The sequence below is a fragment of the Choloepus didactylus genome, chromosome 7 (genome assembly GCF_015220235.1).
Source record: "Choloepus didactylus isolate mChoDid1 chromosome 7, mChoDid1.pri, whole genome shotgun sequence".
NCBI classification, from domain to species: Eukaryota; Metazoa; Chordata; class Mammalia; order Pilosa; family Megalonychidae; genus Choloepus; species Choloepus didactylus.
In genome coordinates, this window is record NC_051313.1 from 100455983 (window position 1) to 100474542 (window position 18560).

Consider the following 18560-nt stretch of genomic DNA (forward strand, 5'->3'; position numbering starts at 1 on the left):
AGCCCCAGGCTCTGTCTGTACTTCCCCAGACAGCTTAAGGTGGTCACCGTAATAATGCCCACCTTGACTAATGAGAACTGCTGTGAGGGCAGGAGACTGGGGAACAGACTGGAGAACACAAGCAAAGGGCTGTGGGGCTTCTCCGCCAAACTTCCTTTCCTTTCAGAGCTATGAGGATAAATAAGGCACTTCAAGCTTCTGAAGCAGTACAACCCATGAATAAAGGCCATGGAGAGGGGCCCTCCCCCTGGGGAAAGCAGCTGGAGTCTTATCCTTCTAGAACTTCATGTCACCTATTCTTCCTAACCTAACTGGTTGAAGGACCAGAGGAAAGGAAAAACAGGCTGATTGTGCTCAGTTTTTGGACTGTTTCTATTATCTCAGGGCTTTAAATGCTTTTAAAGTGGAATTTAATTAAGGTGCATAATTAAGGTGTGTAGTTCTCTGGTGGTATGCAATCTGAAATCTACGCCCTGGCCATGCCTTGACAACACTCACGAATGTCCTATGGTTGCTTCAGTTGGTGGTTCTCAACCCTCCGTGCATATAAGAATCACCTGGGGAGCGTCTTTTAAAAATCCCACCCCGAGATTCTGATTTAATTGGCTTGGGATGATTCCAAAGTAATTTTTACACAGTTTAAATGCATTCAGTTTAAATGCAGCCAAGGAATTGGCCATGTTTCCTCAGGGGCAAGAAATGATGCCCAAATACAGTATCTGCTTTCCTCCCTGGGGTAGAGAGGTTGAAGAACTTCTTCGGCATTTCCCCTAGGAATTTCTGCAGAACATTAGTTCCATGGGATCTTAATAGGTATTTTGAGGGGAAAACAAAACAAAACAAAACAAAACAAAAAGTGTTTCCTTAATCAGTTTTGAAAACACAGGGCTAAGCATTCCTTCCATTCAAAAAGGGTTCTGGGAGCCTTTGATACGCTAATGTGCATTGTCAAACTTCAGGAGGGGTGTAGTTGACAGGGTTTCTTGAACCACAAAAATATTTTGACTATGAGAGGACTTTCAAGGAATATCTCATAGGACTAGTTTTCTCTAGAACTCACTTTGGGGAAGTGTGTGTTTATGACCCTTCTGAATCTCTGCCAGATTGGGAGGCATGTGCCCATCTACCACCCTGAGGTCACATTACTCCTTGTCTTCTCAGCCACTTACCCTGATGCCCAGGAGGGCCTGGGTCCTCATGATTCACTTTTACATCAATTCAGCTCATTAGCCAAGCAGGCTAAGGATACCATCATCACACATGGATTAGGAGAGACCACAGTCAACCGCACCCAAATCCACGTTGTGCAGGGAAAGACAGTTTTTTTCCTTCCTTCCTTCCTTCCTTCCTTCCTTCCTTCCTTCCTTCCTTCCTTCCTTCCTTACTTCCTTCTCTTTCTTTCTCTTTCTTTCTTTCTCTTTCTTTCTCTTTCTTTCTTTCTTTCTTTCTTTCTTTCTTTCTTTCTTTCTTTCTTTCTTTCTTTCTTTCTTTCTTTCTTTCTTTTCTAACATATGGAATGGAATTTCAGGGATAAAATGAACTTCTCCTAAATTTAGGTTCCTCTCAGATCACTATCAGGCACTTCATATTTTCTATTTAGAATAGGGTGGTGGAAACACTAAGCTAGGGTTCATATATGTTTTTTTTAATCAACTTACCAAACCTTAGACTTTTTAAAGTAACAGGTTGATAGAACATAAAGAGAAGAAATAAAATTGTGTGGAAACACAGCATAAATAATGATTTAAAATGGAGCAGTAAATCAAGAATGGGGTAAAATATCATTGGTCCGGAAGGAGCCTTAGGGCTTATCCTGACTAACTGTGGCCAGTTACAGATGGACACACAGAGCTGGAGAGGAGACGCGCCATTCTGGATCCACACATCCAGGCTGCAGCATGAGGAGACTAAGCTGGGCCTCCTGATCCCCGCCCTGAGTGCTCCCCACCATCTCATGTTGCCTCCCTGTGCACTCCTCCTAAATCCAAGTTTCCACAAAGGTGGAAATTCTTTAAATAAAAATTTACCAAATTTCTTCCCCAATGTATGCATTTCCTAAAGTCAATTATTCACACGTAGTAATTGACCATGTCTGCAACCTGCTAATAAGAAATGGTTGTTTGGGCTTCTGTTGTTTGAATTTATGGTCTCCAATGTGCTCAACCTAAAAATCCATTAAAATGTCATCAAATGACTTGCAATGGACACTTCTACTTTATATATTATCTCCTGCAGCATCTAGTTTGGTGCTTTGAAACGTGACGTACAATAAATGTTGGGAACTGATTTACTTTTTAAATGTCCCTCTTAATGTTCAATGAATGTAAGAAATTTAATGTGGGTTCATATAAGAAATTTAATGTGGGTTCATATAAGAAAACTGTTGTCTATTTTATTTTCAGTCTGCATTTTTGCTAGTGAAGATTTCACTTCAAGAGAGGCTGTTTTTACTCTTATTTAAATATAAACTTTCTTATTTAACTAGTGAATAAGACCTGACCACTTACAGTTATGTTTTTCTTCTCACCTGGGTGTGGCACTCATTTTTGGAGTTTAAGTTTTAAATTTTTATTTCAAACTTAATAAAGTGGCTTAAGTTTGGGAAACACTGATGGTATTTTTTTCCTTCACAATTCAGGACTACTATTTCTGATAGCCTTAAATAAAATAATCTTCAAGTACTCTTTGAACTGGCAGAACATCCTGAAGGAGGCCTGATAATGTTATTTTTTAAATGCTCAGTCTAATTGTGTAATTTATTTCATGATGTTTTCTTTGGGGACTAGAGATTTAATTGAAATCTCTTCATTTGTCTTCTGGCACTAAATGTTTTCACAAGATTTAAGAAACTCACCCGCAGCCAATTACCTTCCCCAGCCACTTTCCCATCCCAAGAAAATGAAAAAACAAGCAACCGAACAGAAAACATATACACTGTAGGCTCCCTGAAGACCAAATATGCTCACATTTAAGTAGAGACTGCATCCTCTCTTGAGCATGTTGCCAAGCAAATTAACACTCAGAAGACACTAGAGAGTTAACTGGAATTCATGTCATATGTAGAACAAAGAGGAAATGAGGATGAATAGTTCAGGAAGATAAAACTGGGGAACATGAGAGCTGCCTTTAGAACTTGGTGGGAGCAGGGTGGTGAACAAGATTAAACTGACTCCGTAAGGTCCCCAAGGAGTGGGACATTAGGGAGACAGGTGTTGCCTCAGTGTAAGGAAAGCATTTTTAATAGAGTTGTCAGAAGATAGAAGGGAAGCCTAGGTAAAAAGAGAGCAATCCATCATTGAAAGTTTTCAAGCCCAGGCTGACAACTTGACAGGGATGTTGGAGAGTCCAAATGTTGAAGAAGAGGAAATGTAAGGAAACTTCTAACAGTAAGAATCAAGGTGGAAAATTTAATCACCAGCCAACAGACAGATAATCTGCAACTGCCTATACATTTCTTACTTCCAATGAAGTATGGGATTGGTAGGTGGGCCCATTTCTAAGAAGGTGTGATATCAGCACTTTCTTTTTTTTTTACTTAAACAGGTGAACCATGCACATTGATCCTTTCCCTTTCCTGGTTCATGGCCCAGTTAAAACACCATGGCCCTGGTAATGAACAAGTGGAAAATACATAAGGACCCAATTGAGATATTATCATAATCTGCATTTATTAACATATATTTATTGGACAAATACCATGTGCCCAGTACTGTGGATAGAAAGATGAAAGCCTTTCCAACCTGCCCCAGTATTTGTCTGTACTCTGCTTAATTCTGGATTGTAGACTCTCTCTGATATATTATAGTTCTTTGTAATTGTTTTCCTCCTTAGATTAGAAGTTCTTAAAGAATAGGATAATACCTTAGTCATCTTTGCACTTCCTGCCATTAGCACAGTTCAATCAGAGAAAATAAATTTTCAGTCTCCCAAGAAAACTTCTATATTTTTCTGATAGGCTGTTCTCTCTGAACTGAGCATTAAAGATAGTCTAACTTCTCCCCTTACTTATATTGTCAGACCTACATTTGCTTGACTTCAGATTCAAGGAGATTATAAGAACATAAGAGACAAAGAAGTGAAAAGTTGTTACAATATCCCAAAATTTCAAAGAGGGAAATTCCTAACATTTCAGGAAATTAGGGCTCTGGTTTCCTGTGTGATCTGAATCTGTCTGTGAAGCCCCTGCTTGGTCTAATTGCCACAGCCGTTCCCAGAAATTGTGGGTCTGCGGGGTCTTCTGATTCAATCAAATCTCTTTCCCTGTAAGGTAGGTGTTGTGCTATCTGCTGTGTTCTGTACAGCAACACACACCTTTGATGGTACTCAGTAAATTATAAATAAATTTGCTTCCTGTCATTTTGATGGAAACAAGCAGCTTTCCGGTCTGTAAATGATGAAGACCATCACTGCCAGGTATGAGGTTTCTGAGAGTGCCCTAATACGGCAACTGGCACAGAAAACAATGCAGCTATCTGTCCTTTGCAAGGCTAGCTCATTCCCTAGCTTTACCCAGACACATTCTTTCTGCTGAAAGTAAGCCACAGATCTCAAGGTATCAAGTCCACCCCATACAAGGTGTTATTCAAGTGGTCTGCCTTGGGAAGGAATTTTTGACTAAATAAAATAATAGCACAAGTTAACATTACTCATTAGAGAGTCCTCTATGCCTATCCAATCACTCTCTCCTTACTTCACTCCCAGCCAGCACTCAGCAAAAACAGTGGAAAATCAGACTCTATCAACCGCATGTTTTCAAGGTCAGATACAAGATGCTTTCTTTCTAACTTGTGTTTCTCTTGAGCTTGTGGAACTATCAAAATTAAATTTACCACTGTCAGTAGGAAAGTATGAAAGAAACACACTCTATGCTAACATAGTTTTACCTAGATAATTAGCAGAATAATAAGAGCAGAATTTCTATATTACGTTAGTGTACAAGACAGAACTTTACATAATTTGCAGTGCCACTTTAAAAATGAATTAGAATTGTTTTTCTTCCAAAGAAAAAAATAAAAGGTAATGGGTTTAGGAATATACTTGGACTGTGGTTCTTAAACCTGACTGACTATTGGAATAAACTTCAGAGCTTAGAGAATAACGAATGCCTAAGTCCCACCCAAGACCTATTGAGTCAAAAATTGTGCTGCCATTCTTGAGATTTTAAATAGCTCTGAAGTGGCTATTTAAGTGATTCAGTTGTGAAGTCAGGTTTAAGGGCTACACTTGTTAAGTGTAGAGTCCTTTTCAAGGTTAGGCAATAAGCTGACATCTGTTGTCTTATTGTTAGGAATTTCTATTGATGCCTTTTAAAATAAATGCAGTCTCCCTGGCAACATGGGACATAACACTCGGGGAAGAACCTGGTCCCGGCATGGCATCGTGGGATTGAGAACATCTTGACCAAAAGGGGGAAGAGAAATGAAACAAAGTAAAGTTTCAGGAGCTGAGAGATAACAAATAGAGTCGAGAGGTCATTCTGGAAGTTATTCTTATGTGTTATATTGATTTCCCTTTGCAATTTTTAGTGTATTGGAATAGCTAAAAGGAAATGTCTGAAACTGTTGAACTGCAACCCAATAGCCTTGATTCTTGAAGACGATTGTATAAGTATATAGATTACACGGTGTGACCATGTGGTTGTGAAAACCTTGTGGTTCACACTCCCTTTTTCCAGTGTATGGACAAAAGAGTAGAAAAATGGGGACCAAAATTAAATGAATAATAGGGGGTGAGGGGATGGTATGTTTTGGGTGTTCTTTTTACTTTAATTTTAATTTTAATTTTTTTTGGAGTAATGAAAATGTTCAAACATTGATTGTGGTGATGAATGCACACCTATATGATGGTACTGTGAAAAACTGTTCACTTTGGATGATTGTATCATATGTGAATACATCTCAATTAAAAATGGAAGAAGGAAAAACAAAACAAAACAAAACAAATAAATGCATTTTTAAAAACATGCGCACTTCTTCTCTAAACCACCTCAGCAGGTGATCTCACTGCCCTCCCCCCTACATGGGACCTGACTCCTAGGAATGTAAATCTCCCTGGCAATGCAGGATATGACTCCCAGGGATGAATCTGGACCCAGCATCGTGGGATTGAGAACATCTTCTTGACCAAAAAGGGGATGTGAAATGAAACGAAATAAAGCTTCAGTGGCTGAGAGATTTCAAATGGAGTCAAGAAGTCACTCTTGAGGGCATTATATAGATAACACTTTTTAGGTTTTAATGTATTGGAATAGCTAGAAGTAAATACCTGAAACTATCCAATTCCAACCCAGTAACCTTGACTCTTGAAGACGATTGTATAACAATATAGCTTACAAGGCATGACAATGTGATTGTGAAAACCTTGTGGATCTCATTCCCTTTATCCAGTGTATGGATGGATGAGTAGAAAAATTGGGACAAAGCCTAAATGAAAAATAGGGTGGGATGGGGGGGGATGGTTTGGGTGTTCTTTTTTACTTTTATTTTTTATTCTTATTTTTATTCTTTCTGGTGTAAGGAAAATGTTCAAAAATAGATTGGGATAATGAATGCATAACTGTATGATAGTACTGTGAACAGTTGATTGTACACCATAGATGATTGTCTGGTATGTGAATATATCTCCATAAAACTGAATTAAAAAAAACACATACACACTTCTAAATTCAGTCTATATCAGAAGGCTTCAATCTGGGTTTTAACCATGTGTCTTTTGTTTAAAATAATATAATTTAGGAAATGTCCTATAAATTGACTTTTGGCTAAGTGATTTCTATCATCCTTCTAACTTCCATTATAAAAATAAAAGATTTCATCTAAATAAATAGTCTAGGATATATTTAAAGCAAAATAACTGAAAATTTGGCAAACATTAAAAAAAGGCTAATAAATGTGAAATCATAACTTTTTGATATTCAAAACACTTAACAAATAAATATGCTAAAATGTATATAGGTGATACTATTATAAATGAATATACCATATAATGTTAGAATCTTTTAAGGTTTGGTTATATGCTTTGAAATGTTGTGTTTGACAATCAGCAGTAATATATAATCTTGAATTTTCTATCTAAAATATAATCCCCCTCTCTTTTAATGAGGGGCAGGGACTACAATTTACTCTAGATTTAGCTCTACTCTTGGTAACACCAGTTTAGCTTATTAACATATTCTGCACAGGGAGGTAAATAAGAGCATATAAAGCCCACCTAGGAAGCCCTCAGTTCAAGTTTAGAAGTGAAAGCCTTATGTAAAGAGTTCTAGGATATTAAGTTGACAACTGACTAATGGATCAACAGATGAGAAGATTGTGCCTATAATGAGCAACCAAATGGTTTGCCTATTTATTTCACACAGTTGCTGATATTAAATTTACAAATCAATTCTGTATTTTGTTTTGAGCCTGAAAAATGAGAGCTCATGGTCCCATGATGGCTGAAGTATCTGTACTTGGAAATAACCTAATAGATATGATATGAGAGTCCCAGTTCTCTGTAATTTTACCAGTAAACTGCTCCTCCTTGGAGTAAATTTCTAATTTAACAAACTTCCTTAAGTTCAGAATTGAATGTGTATAAAATTGCTAACTTCTGAATTGAACAGAAGTTATAAATATTATAATTTATAAAAATTATAAGTCCGTTTAGTATGTACAAAAAATATGGAAAATATTTGTGCTGATTTGACAGTGGAACAATTCATACCTTTTAAACTTGGATTAGGGAAGGAGGTAAATGATGTGTCATTTATTGAATGCTAGCTTTATACTCATTATCTCATTTTAGCTCACCACAACCATATTATGAAGGGATTCTTATCCCATTTATAGTTAAGGAAATAAAAACTTAGAAAGATTGCATAAGCTGCCTCAAACAACCCAGCTTACATATATAAAGGCCTGGATTGGAAAATGGTTCTATTGACTCCTAAGCCTTTTGCTCTTAACTTACAGCCAATATTCTTTCTCCCAGTTTTACTACACTCACCTTCACTAACTTAATTGAGTGATAGGAGAAAAGTCTTGTGAAATAAATTCTATGTTTGGTGCATTTTTGGAAGATAAATACTAAGTTTAGTCTCTAGATCCATGTCTATTACATCTTGAGAAGCTTTGTGACATACTAGAAAATAATATATTCTATGTAAAAGTCTCTGATATTGCAGACCAAATCCCAACTTATTTAAAGGTCCATTATTTTATGAGTACCCCTCTCTATGATCATCGAGAAGAATTGAAAATATTTTAAAATTTCATGTATATTAGTCTTTCCTCAGCACTTTTTTCCCAATTCAGTTTTATTGATATATATTCACATACCCTACAATCATCCACAGTGTACAATCAGTTATTCACAGTACTATTACATAGTTGTGCATTCCTCACCAAAATCAATTTTTGAACATTTTCATTATCCAAAAAAATTAAAATAAGAATAAAAATACAAGTAAAGAAGAACACCCAACCCCCCCCATTATTCATTTAATTTTTGTTTCCATTTTTCTACTCATCTGTCCATGCACTGTATAAAAGGAGTGGGAGCCACAAGGTTTTCAAAATCACATGGTCATACAGTGTAAGCTACATAGTTATACAATCATCTTCAAGAATCAAGACTACTGGGTTGTAGTTCAACAGTGTCAGGTATTTCCTTCTAGATATTCCAATACACTAAAAACTGCAAAGGGAAATCAATATAACATAAGAATAACCTCCAGAATGACCTCTCAACTCCATTTGAAACCTCTTAGATCCTGAAAGTTTGTTGCATTTCTCTTCTGCCTTTTGGTCAAGACGCATTGTCAGTCCCATGATGCTGGGTCCAGACTCATCCCCAGGAGTCCTGTCCCACATTGCCAGGGAGATTTACACCCCTGGGAGTCATGTCCCATGTCAGGGGGAGGGCAGTGAGTTTACCTCCTGAGTGGGCTTAGAAAGGCCACATCTGAGCAACAAAAGAGGTTCTCTTGGGGTGACTCTTAGGCACAACTGAAAGTAGGCTTAGCCTCTCCTTTGCAATAACAAGCTTCATAAGAGCAAGCCCCAAGATCGAGGGCTTGACCTTCTTGAATTGGTAGTCTCCAATTCATCATTGTTTTCAACCAAATGATAATTAAAAGAGGAAAAGATTTTTATACCAATGAGAAATATCATGTAGGTATTAGAATTCTAGTTTTAAAACTGGAAGACAACTGAGAAATCATCCTGTACTTTCCCACATTGTTCCTAGGGCATCAATTAACCAGAAAAAAACTATTCTATTCTATTCCAAAGCACCTCAGACTATGAAATTTAAAATCTGCTTTCAATAATACATTCCAGTATCTTCAAAATATGCTTCTGTGGCCTAACTTAAGAACCTCATGTTATGAGACAAACCCATTTGCAGCTTCCAAGTGGGTGGCAATTATTAACATACTATTAAGAAGTCAGTCATGATATGCTCTTAATTTCTGTCATATAATCTATCCTTTCAACAATTTACCTCACCAAGATACAGAACTGTTTAATTGAAGGATTTCAGAATCCTGATGCAAAAGTGATAAATATAATTTGAAATAATAGTGCTCATTTTGTAAAGTCACAATTTCCTCATAATCGCATAAAGATTTTTAATTTTCCAATCCAGAATGCTTCACGCATTCGTTATTTTCTCAATTTGATCTTGGCACTTAGCAGTTCAAAAATTCAGTCGCCATATGAATATTTAAGTGATATCTCTAAATGGAATTGTGGTACGAATACCAAAACTTCTGGGTCAGTGAGATAGCTTACCAATTTAAAAGAGAGTCCAAGCAAATTGGAAAACCAGTCTTACCTGAAATGCGTTAAGTGTCTCTGGATGTCCAGGTCTAGAATTGGAGTGGGTCTGGAGGATCCTAGCGGTGACCTATCTTGGCTCAAGAGGTCTTGGAATTCTTTACAAATTTGTCTTAAAAAAAAAAAAGATTCAAACTGTAGCTAAACACTGGAAATGAGGCTTCTTTAATTTCATTCCATGATATATTACCCAAGGTTTGTTCTCTCTTTGAAATAGGACTAGATAAAATAGTTCCATCCACAGCACAAAGATGAGGCTCATGACGGAAAATTTGCTCCTAAGTACTATAAGATGAATGTAAAACTTTTTAAGCAAATAATAAACCAAGGGCATTGACAACATCAATGTTTGTTTCCAAGATGAATATCCATAGATTAACCTCAGAATAAGCAAAAATCCACATTAAAGGATTGCAATTAATATTTGCTTTTAAAAATATTAAAATGTGATTTTTTTGTATCATATCTGTAAAGAAGTTTAATTAAAGTTATAAGCATTCTTCAGAGCCATGCTTCAAATAAATTTTGAAAAATCCTTTTTCCCAATATTTTATTATAATTCAGATTCCTGTGCACTTAAGTTGCATCTTAATATTTGAAGCAGATGGTCATTTATCCAAAATTTAGTCCGCCAGCCTCATAAAAATCATGTTATGTCCCATTGTAAGTTGTTTTTTGCAAAAAGAAAGTACCTTCAAAAGCACTTTTCTGCTGCCTTTCTTGCTTTAAATGCTTACGATTTCTGGGCTTTGGTTTTAGTCTTAATTACAGATTAGTGTATGTGTTGGATAACAGTAAAGCCCTTGTGATACTTGATTACCTATTGTTGAAGTCCAAAATGACATAATTAGAAAGTAGTAAAATATATAGAAAAAAATTATTAATAAACAAAAGCAAAAACAAAACAAAACAAAACAAAACAAAACAAAACAAAAACAACACTAGATTAGCGCAGTAGCTTAAGAGGGAAGTAAAGGACTGCCAAAGAATTGCTCCAAAACATCTAAAAGGGATATGATAGTGATTAGGTTTTTTTGTCTGTTTTTACAGTGTCCAGTCCCCAAATGTAATCATACAGTCCTGATCATGATCATCAGTGTAGCCAAATACAAGTACAAAGGGCCAAATTATCCTGAGTGAATGTCACTGCATGGACACAAGTCACTACTGGGCTCCAAAGTATTTGCGTTATTAACAAATGACTAAAAAGTGACAAAGTATCTTGAAGCACAAATAATATATCACTGAGTTAAAATCTGTGGAGCCTTGTTTATTAGTAGGTGTTTAAAGTGTATCAAATTCTGCCAAAGATCATTTGTGATCTTTCATATGGACAATAAACCTCTGGTTCATTGCCAGGGATCAAATCTTGTCATTTCATAGAATTTGCCTTATTCATTTATACAGAAGGCACGTGAAAGTAAAGTTATAGGGAGAAGGAAAGTGAGCAAGCAAACAAACAAGAAGCAAAGATAAGTCCTTATCTGCTATAAATAAAACAGGATCCTCTATCTTTCCTGGCCAAAATTCTGGTTGAGTCTCAAAGATAAAGCATGTTTTAAATAATTGCACATGCATACTGCCATTGAGAATATTTGCTCTTAACTCCCCACTTTTTCTGTTCTGAGCAAGACTCAGTAGAGTGATCTTTAGGCGTACTGCTTATATTTTAACAGATTTGTTGGCAACTTATTTTAAGTGTTTGATGCCTTTTGTGGATATTATCATCTATTATGGGTACTTTGTGATATTTCAAATAATTAGAGATATTATCTTTGTTTTTTAAAAAGTCTAACAAATATTAAATATAGCCTCATGCTATCATTCTTTTGACCAACAATACAAATTACCATCTCATGGACCATCACTGTGATACAGAGTGAGAACGGAAGACTGGAGTTTTTATGAGACCAGTTTTAAAATTTTCTATCAGATTAAAATAAATAAAAAAAATTAAATAAGGATTGAAATATTGCTTTAGTTCTTGAAATACAATATGGGGAGTTATTTGGATAATTGAATAAACTAGTTTGCAAGTTGAGAAATCTGCTTTCCTCTTGTATAAATAATAGAGTGAGTTACATTAAAGTTAGTGAAGAAATGAGGAAAAGGTAATATGTGGAAATGTTTAACTCATGCTAAGCAATTTAATTACAACACATGTTAACCTGCAATAGGGCATGGATTAGAATTCTCAACCTTTGGTCTTTAATTCTGTTGCTTAACTCACTGATCTAGACAGCTTCTAGACCTAAAAACATAACAGATTCCCCTTAAGCAATTATCATCATCATCATCTCATTATGATAGTTAAAGAACTAGTATTTTTATTACTAGTTTTATTGTTATTTAAATTTTTATTTGTGAAACTACAATAAGATACACTTTCTCAAAAAATAAAATGTCACATTATGAATTACACAACTCCAGAAGATCTTTGATGAGTCATAAAATTCTAACTTTATCACTTACGTCATTGTCCTCAAGGGCAAAATTTTTTAGTTGATAGCTGAATTTAAACTTCTGCTTTTCTCCTTTTGATGATCAATATTATGGTACCACAATAAAAATCAACTAAAAACTATTTTGCTTTACCGTAATGTAGATCAAATGTTTAGTATATTTAGTTCTTAATGCTTTTACCATTGGGAGAAAATTGGAAACTACTCAGAACCCATGCTGGGTCCACTCATATGTTGCAAAACAGGCATGCTATTCTTATCTATTCCTTAATTTATCTGCTTAAATTGATTACTGGCTGTACTGTGCACTGTTTCCTATGACTGCATAGTCTCTAATTCTCTATTTCCTGCTTCACCTTGTCTAGTAAGGAGATGGAGTGCATACAAAAAACCAAAAAGACAAAAAATTTATAAAGGCTATTTCCTAATTTCTAGATATTTATGGAGATCTTTTTTCAGGCCTATTTTCTCTTCTGTAAAATAAGGTAATTGAAACTAGTGAACTCAATTCTTATTCAGCATTTAATGATCTGCAAATGTCTAGCTATGGATGGAGAGATCAAATGAAGTAATATATTCTTGCAATGATTTTAAAATCAAAGTTTAAAATGTCATCTAAAGTAATATACATTACTTAGACCTGGGTAAAGAAAAATACTGTTTGCTAGTAGGAACCACTACTCTGAAATAGAAGTCTCAGCATAGTTTTTCCAAACCATTTGTAATCCTGTTACTTCCCTCTAGTTATTCTAAATCTCAACATCAATCTGAATGCATGCAGAGACTCCTGAACTCTTCACCAGTGTTCAATTTAAGAATTATCTAACTCAGAGCCCCCAAGAAAATGGCAAGTTGTGTCTGGAATATCGATGTTGGCATTGCTGTGGGTGATAGCAGTGAATAGTTACATAATCACCCCCAGGGAATGAGGGAAGGAGAAGGGTTTATCTGAGTTAGGAGGTGAAAATCATAAAATATGCATGATAAAGTCATTACCTAATTTTTTTCATAGTTTGCATTAGGTGTATTTTTTCCAGATACCACCCTATTGTTGATACCTTGTAATAGTGACGTATACTTGTTATAGTTTAGAACATTCTTACATTAGTACTATTAACCACAGTCATCAACCACAAGAGGGTTCACTGTGTTATACAGTCCCATGTTTTATCCTCTAGCTTTCCTTCTAGTAACATATTCAACCACATTCACACACATAATTCAGCACTTCATAACCAAGAAATTTTGAGGTAGAAAATGTGAAGGTGCTTTCCCTTGCATAATTTGTATTTTGGCATCATAGTGTCATTCAGGGCTATTGTATGGGTATGCAAGTTGGGAAATCTGCATGGTCTGCCAGCTGGAATGATGTTATGCTTTGGGGATATCTCAAGAATACTACCTAAATTATAGTACTTGTAATGTCTTTTGAGCTGTAACAAGTTTTTTTTTTTTTCTTCTGGAGCTATTATATTAAGGTTTCAAACTACCTACATACCCTTTCAGTTTCTCTGGAGATACTGAAAGGTGACCAATAAAGAAGAGCCCTCAGGGTCCAGAAACTATTTGGAAGAGGAAAAGAGTATAGACCGAGTGGAAGCAAAGACCCCCAGGAGGCAAACATATAAAAGGCCCAGTTTAGGTCTTCCCAATAGCAAGTTTCCAGGAGCTTCCACAGCACAAAGTTTATACCAAAATTGTAAGTCCAAATTTTATATCTGCATCATATTTTCTTTTTCTATGTCTTGGTCTTTATTCTCTTTCTGCTATCCCTCTCCCCTTTATCTCCTTGACTTGCCTTTCCTCTTCTCCTTTTGCCACCAACTTTTGTTTTTCTCCTCTTGGAGGCAAGATGAGAGGATCATTCAGTAATCTTGGAAGAGCATTGCATAAATATAACCCTAGGTCCAAACAGTAACAGCCACAAGCTGCATAAACCCCAATTAAGAGAGGGCTCAGTGTCCTGGACAAGCCTGTAGGACTGTAGGTGTTCCATATAACCCCATACATTTGTAAAAAGATCTATGTAACGTTAGCAGCTTGTGGAGGAAGGCATATTTGGTTTTGGTTTTATCATTTGGGTCAGCTGAATCTTAGCCAGCATGTTATAAAGTTATCAGATAATTATTTTTTATCAGTTTTTATAACATCTTTAGACAATTATTTTTCATTGGTTTCCAAGAAACAATGTTTCAACACCATCTATCTTGAACTCTCTTCTCAAAAGTTTTCCCCAAATAAGAAATTGAGTTACAAATGATAATTTAAACACCTGGATCTAACAGTTTAAATCTGAATGTTGAGTTAGAAAATTAGAAAACATTAAAGGCCTATAGGTAGAAACAATTTAATAAAGAGAAGATTGCAAAATTAGCTACAACATGAAGGATTTTGCTCTAAAACTTACGAACGTGACTTGCAGCAGTACTTAAACGTTTCTGTTAAGATTTCACACAGTAAATGGTACTTCTTTCATTAGTTATCATTTATCATTTGAAGGAATTAAGAAGTCAACTTAGTCAAGCTTCCCCTTTTCAAATGGTCCATTTGCCTGCCATGCCCCCTTTATTTTAATTTGCATCTTACTTGGACTTTTTACAATTTTCAGGATTTTTCACGTTATGTTACACTTTCTCTTTCCCACAATATCCCCATGGTGGTGGTGGTGGTGGTGGTGGTCAAGGAGCAGTATAAGGATTATTTGCTTCATTATAGAAGAGAAGAGAAGCGGAGAGTACTGATGGTGATCCTTGGCCCCAAAGGTCTCCTTCTTGTTAACCCTTACCTACCAGGGGCCTCGTTTTTTTCACATGCTCCAAACACTCATGGTGTTTTGAGATCTTTATTCCCTTTTTAAAAGGCACAGTGGCTTAGACCAAATTACATTAGCAGTCAATGACATTTGCCTGGAATCTACATCTCCTAAACATGTTTTTCTCCTTAGGAAACTCTGCTTGTTCTGGAGAGTCCTCTAAGAACTTCCATCAGTGCCAGTGGTAACGCCATCACTAATCAGGTGCAGTTTGTAAACCTTGCCATGGGCCGGGGGAGCCTGGTCCTTGTTTGGTGTATCTAGCTACTGTTGTATCAGATTCCTCCTCCCTGCCACCACTACCACCACTTGTTTTAGAGAACTGGTGCTTTACAGACTTTCCCTCTTAAAGAAAATGGGAAAACTAAGGGTTAAGGCATACGGAGGCTTCCCCGTTCTGCTTACTTGGTGGCTAGGATCATCTTTTTTCTTGCTGTCTGTTCTTTCTGTTCCATATGTTGTCTGGCAAGATGTTCTCCTACTGCTTTGGCTGGAAACTCTGTTTCACAAGTGTAGCCAAAATCCCGAGCCAAGTGTAAAGCCTCCCCTGTTGGCAGATAATACTAGTAAGTTTCTCAGGAATGTTCAACCTCAGTAAGAGCAATACCTTACATTTTCCTCTAGACTCATTCCTGGTTGCAGTCAGGTGGGTCGTTTTTCCCATTCTACTAACCAATCCAAGGGAAACGATATTTTTTTTTGGAAGAGGAGAAACTGAGGAAAAGAGAAATTATTTACTTGGCAAAGGCTCGTGGGGGGAAAATAGAAGCAGAATCTGGGAGTTTTGACACCCCTCGCAGCTCTGGTCAATAGACCAGACTAACTTCCAGGAATCTACACATTAACACCATAGGGAGAAAAGTTCCATGGGTGTATTGTTTCGTTGCTGCTCAGCCTACAACCTACTCTCAGTACATCTGAAATATTCAGATGTGTTTTCCATGTGGCCTATTAAAATATTTGGCTAAGGGTCCAAATAACTTTCAAAGAAATTGGAGTACTTTGGAAAGCAAAATAAATGAATTGTGTCAATGTCATAAAATTACATAATTGAAGACAGTATATTATGTAATTATAGAACTAGCGTTATCAGGCCTTGTGGAAGGCTTCAGTACATTAGAGCACTATGTACAATGCTCTTTAATTAAAATAAAACCACAGATAACCTTTGTTCTTTCACAAAATCAGTGATCTTAAACCTGAGCAACTTTTCTTTAGTGAGGTAAAAAAGGCTTATCAGCATAGCAAGATTTGGTGATGGAAATCGTTCTGGAAGAAAAAGGTTAGTATTTATAAAGTGTAATCAAGCCAAATCTTGCCCATTCGTTAAAACTTGAAAAATAAAGTTTTCAGTGCACTTATACTGAGTACCAACTTTGTGCAAGGCTCAGTGCTAGGTTGGGGTATGGAGGCATATAAAAGGGCACCAAAGATTGTCCCTGTCCCTCAGAAAATGGCAGCCATAACAATAACAGATGCTGTTAATTAAACTATCCCTTAGTAGCCCTTTACACTGCACATATTGGGTAGAAGTAGCAAATGAGGGTTAAAGACAAAATGTCTTACAGAAGTTCAAAGAAGCAGAAGGTAGTAATCATGGAGAGGTGATCTAACAGCCACCTGATTAACCAAACTTTACCATGAAGAAATAAAGAAGAGGCAGTCTTGTTGACCAAATCATATGAAGCTTGTTTCATGACTGCCCAACGTAACAGTGTAAGAAGAAATGGATTTGATCCTGCTTTATACTCACAGAATAACAGAGTATTCAGTGAGTTACCACCAGGAATAAATTAAAATGGTTAGCATTAATAAAAAATTGTATAGATATACAAAACAAATATACAAAATAGGCTAGTTAACATCAATGAGAGTACCCTCTGTAAAGACTGTATTTTTTTTCTCACGAGAAGAAATATTAATCTTTTAGATTGGGATAGGTAATACTCATATTTACAAAGAATGATGTCTTTGTAACACTTCAGCAAGGGAACTGAGAAAATGTAATTCTGAGAGTAATTTCCCTTTAAATTATCTGTGAATACCTTGCGTTTCTCAAAACCAAATTTTTTAAAAATATGAATCAATTCCTAAGTTTCTTCCAAACATCTTATCATGAAAAAATTTCAAATGTATAGCAAAGCTGAAAGAATTTTACAATGAACATTCATATGCTCACCCTTAATATTTTATTAAACTTGCCTTATCACATATCTATTCATCCTTTTATATCTTTCCCCATCCATCAATCAATATTATTTTTAATGCATTTCACAGTAAATTGCAAACCTCACTACAAATCTCTCTAAAAACTTCAGCATGCATGCCATTGACTAGGGTTAAATATTTGTTTATAGCTTTCTTCTTTCCTAAAGGCTTTTAGCGTGAAAGATTTTTTTCTGACACATATTAAGAAGAAGAAAGGGCAAAACTAACAAGTCTTTAATGATGATGAGTTGTATGATTTATACCTAATGACTAATAGGAACTGGTGGGGTCCTGACAGAAAAGCACATTTGGACAACAGAAAGGTCTACTATGATGAGTACACAGCTAATAGTTAATATCCTGATTTGAAGTTTCAATGTGTACAAATATTAACCAAGCAGCAAAATTAGATTCTTGCATTTATGCAAGAATGTTTAATTTTTATTTATGTTTCCAACATTATGTTGTCATTCATTTCTTCATTCATTCACTCAGCCTGTAACCATGTATTTCACCCTCACAATGAGAGAGATCTCATTCTAAGCCTTGGCGGAAGAGTCTGATTAATATTAAAAATGTTACAATGAAGTACACACATTAGTGCAGATAATGTTTTGTGAACTATACAATCATGTACTTTTCCCCCTTCTGTTTCAAATGAGCAGTGACAGCTCTTTACTTAAGATTTTAATAGTCATGTGGTAGAAAACATTATCCCCATGACTCCCAGGGGTGTAAATCTCCCTGGCAATGAGGGAAGTGTCTCCTGGGGATGAGCTTCGTCCTGGCATCATGGGATTGAGAAAATCTTCTTGACCAAAAGGGGGAAGAGAAATTAAACAAAATAAAGTGTTAGTGACTGAGAGATTTCAAATGGAGTTGAGAGGTCATTCTGGAGGTTATTCTTATGCATTTTATAGACATCCTTTTTAGTTTTTAGTATATTAGAATAGCTAGAAGGAAATAACTGAAACTGTTGAACTGCAATCCAGTAGTCTTGATTCTTGAAGATGATTATATAACTCTTTAGCTTATACTGTGTGACCGCGTGATTGTGAAAACCTTGTGGCTCACACTCCCTTTATCCAGGGTATGGACAGATAAGTAGAAAAAAGGGGGACAAAAAGTAAATGAATAAAGGGGGAAAGCAGATATGGGATGTTTTGGGTGTTCTTTTTCCTTTTATTTTTATTTTTTTTTTGCAGTAATGAAAATGTTCAAAAATTGACTGCAGTGATGAATGCACAACTATATGATGAT

At 36.0% G+C, this 18560-nt stretch overlaps 1 protein-coding gene across 1 annotated transcript in view; it reads right to left on the reverse strand.

The window, feature by feature from the left end:
• Positions 1-18560, reverse strand: part of TFAP2D (transcription factor AP-2 delta) — a 53516-nt gene that overhangs the window by 9331 nt on the left and 25625 nt on the right. The window contains exons 6-7 of the mRNA XM_037844518.1: positions 15498-15639; positions 9817-9930 (exon numbers count right to left, since the gene is read on the reverse strand). Of these exons, the coding sequence (XP_037700446.1) occupies positions 9817-9930; positions 15498-15639 (256 nt within the window). The remainder of the gene's footprint in view (positions 1-9816; positions 9931-15497; positions 15640-18560) is intronic.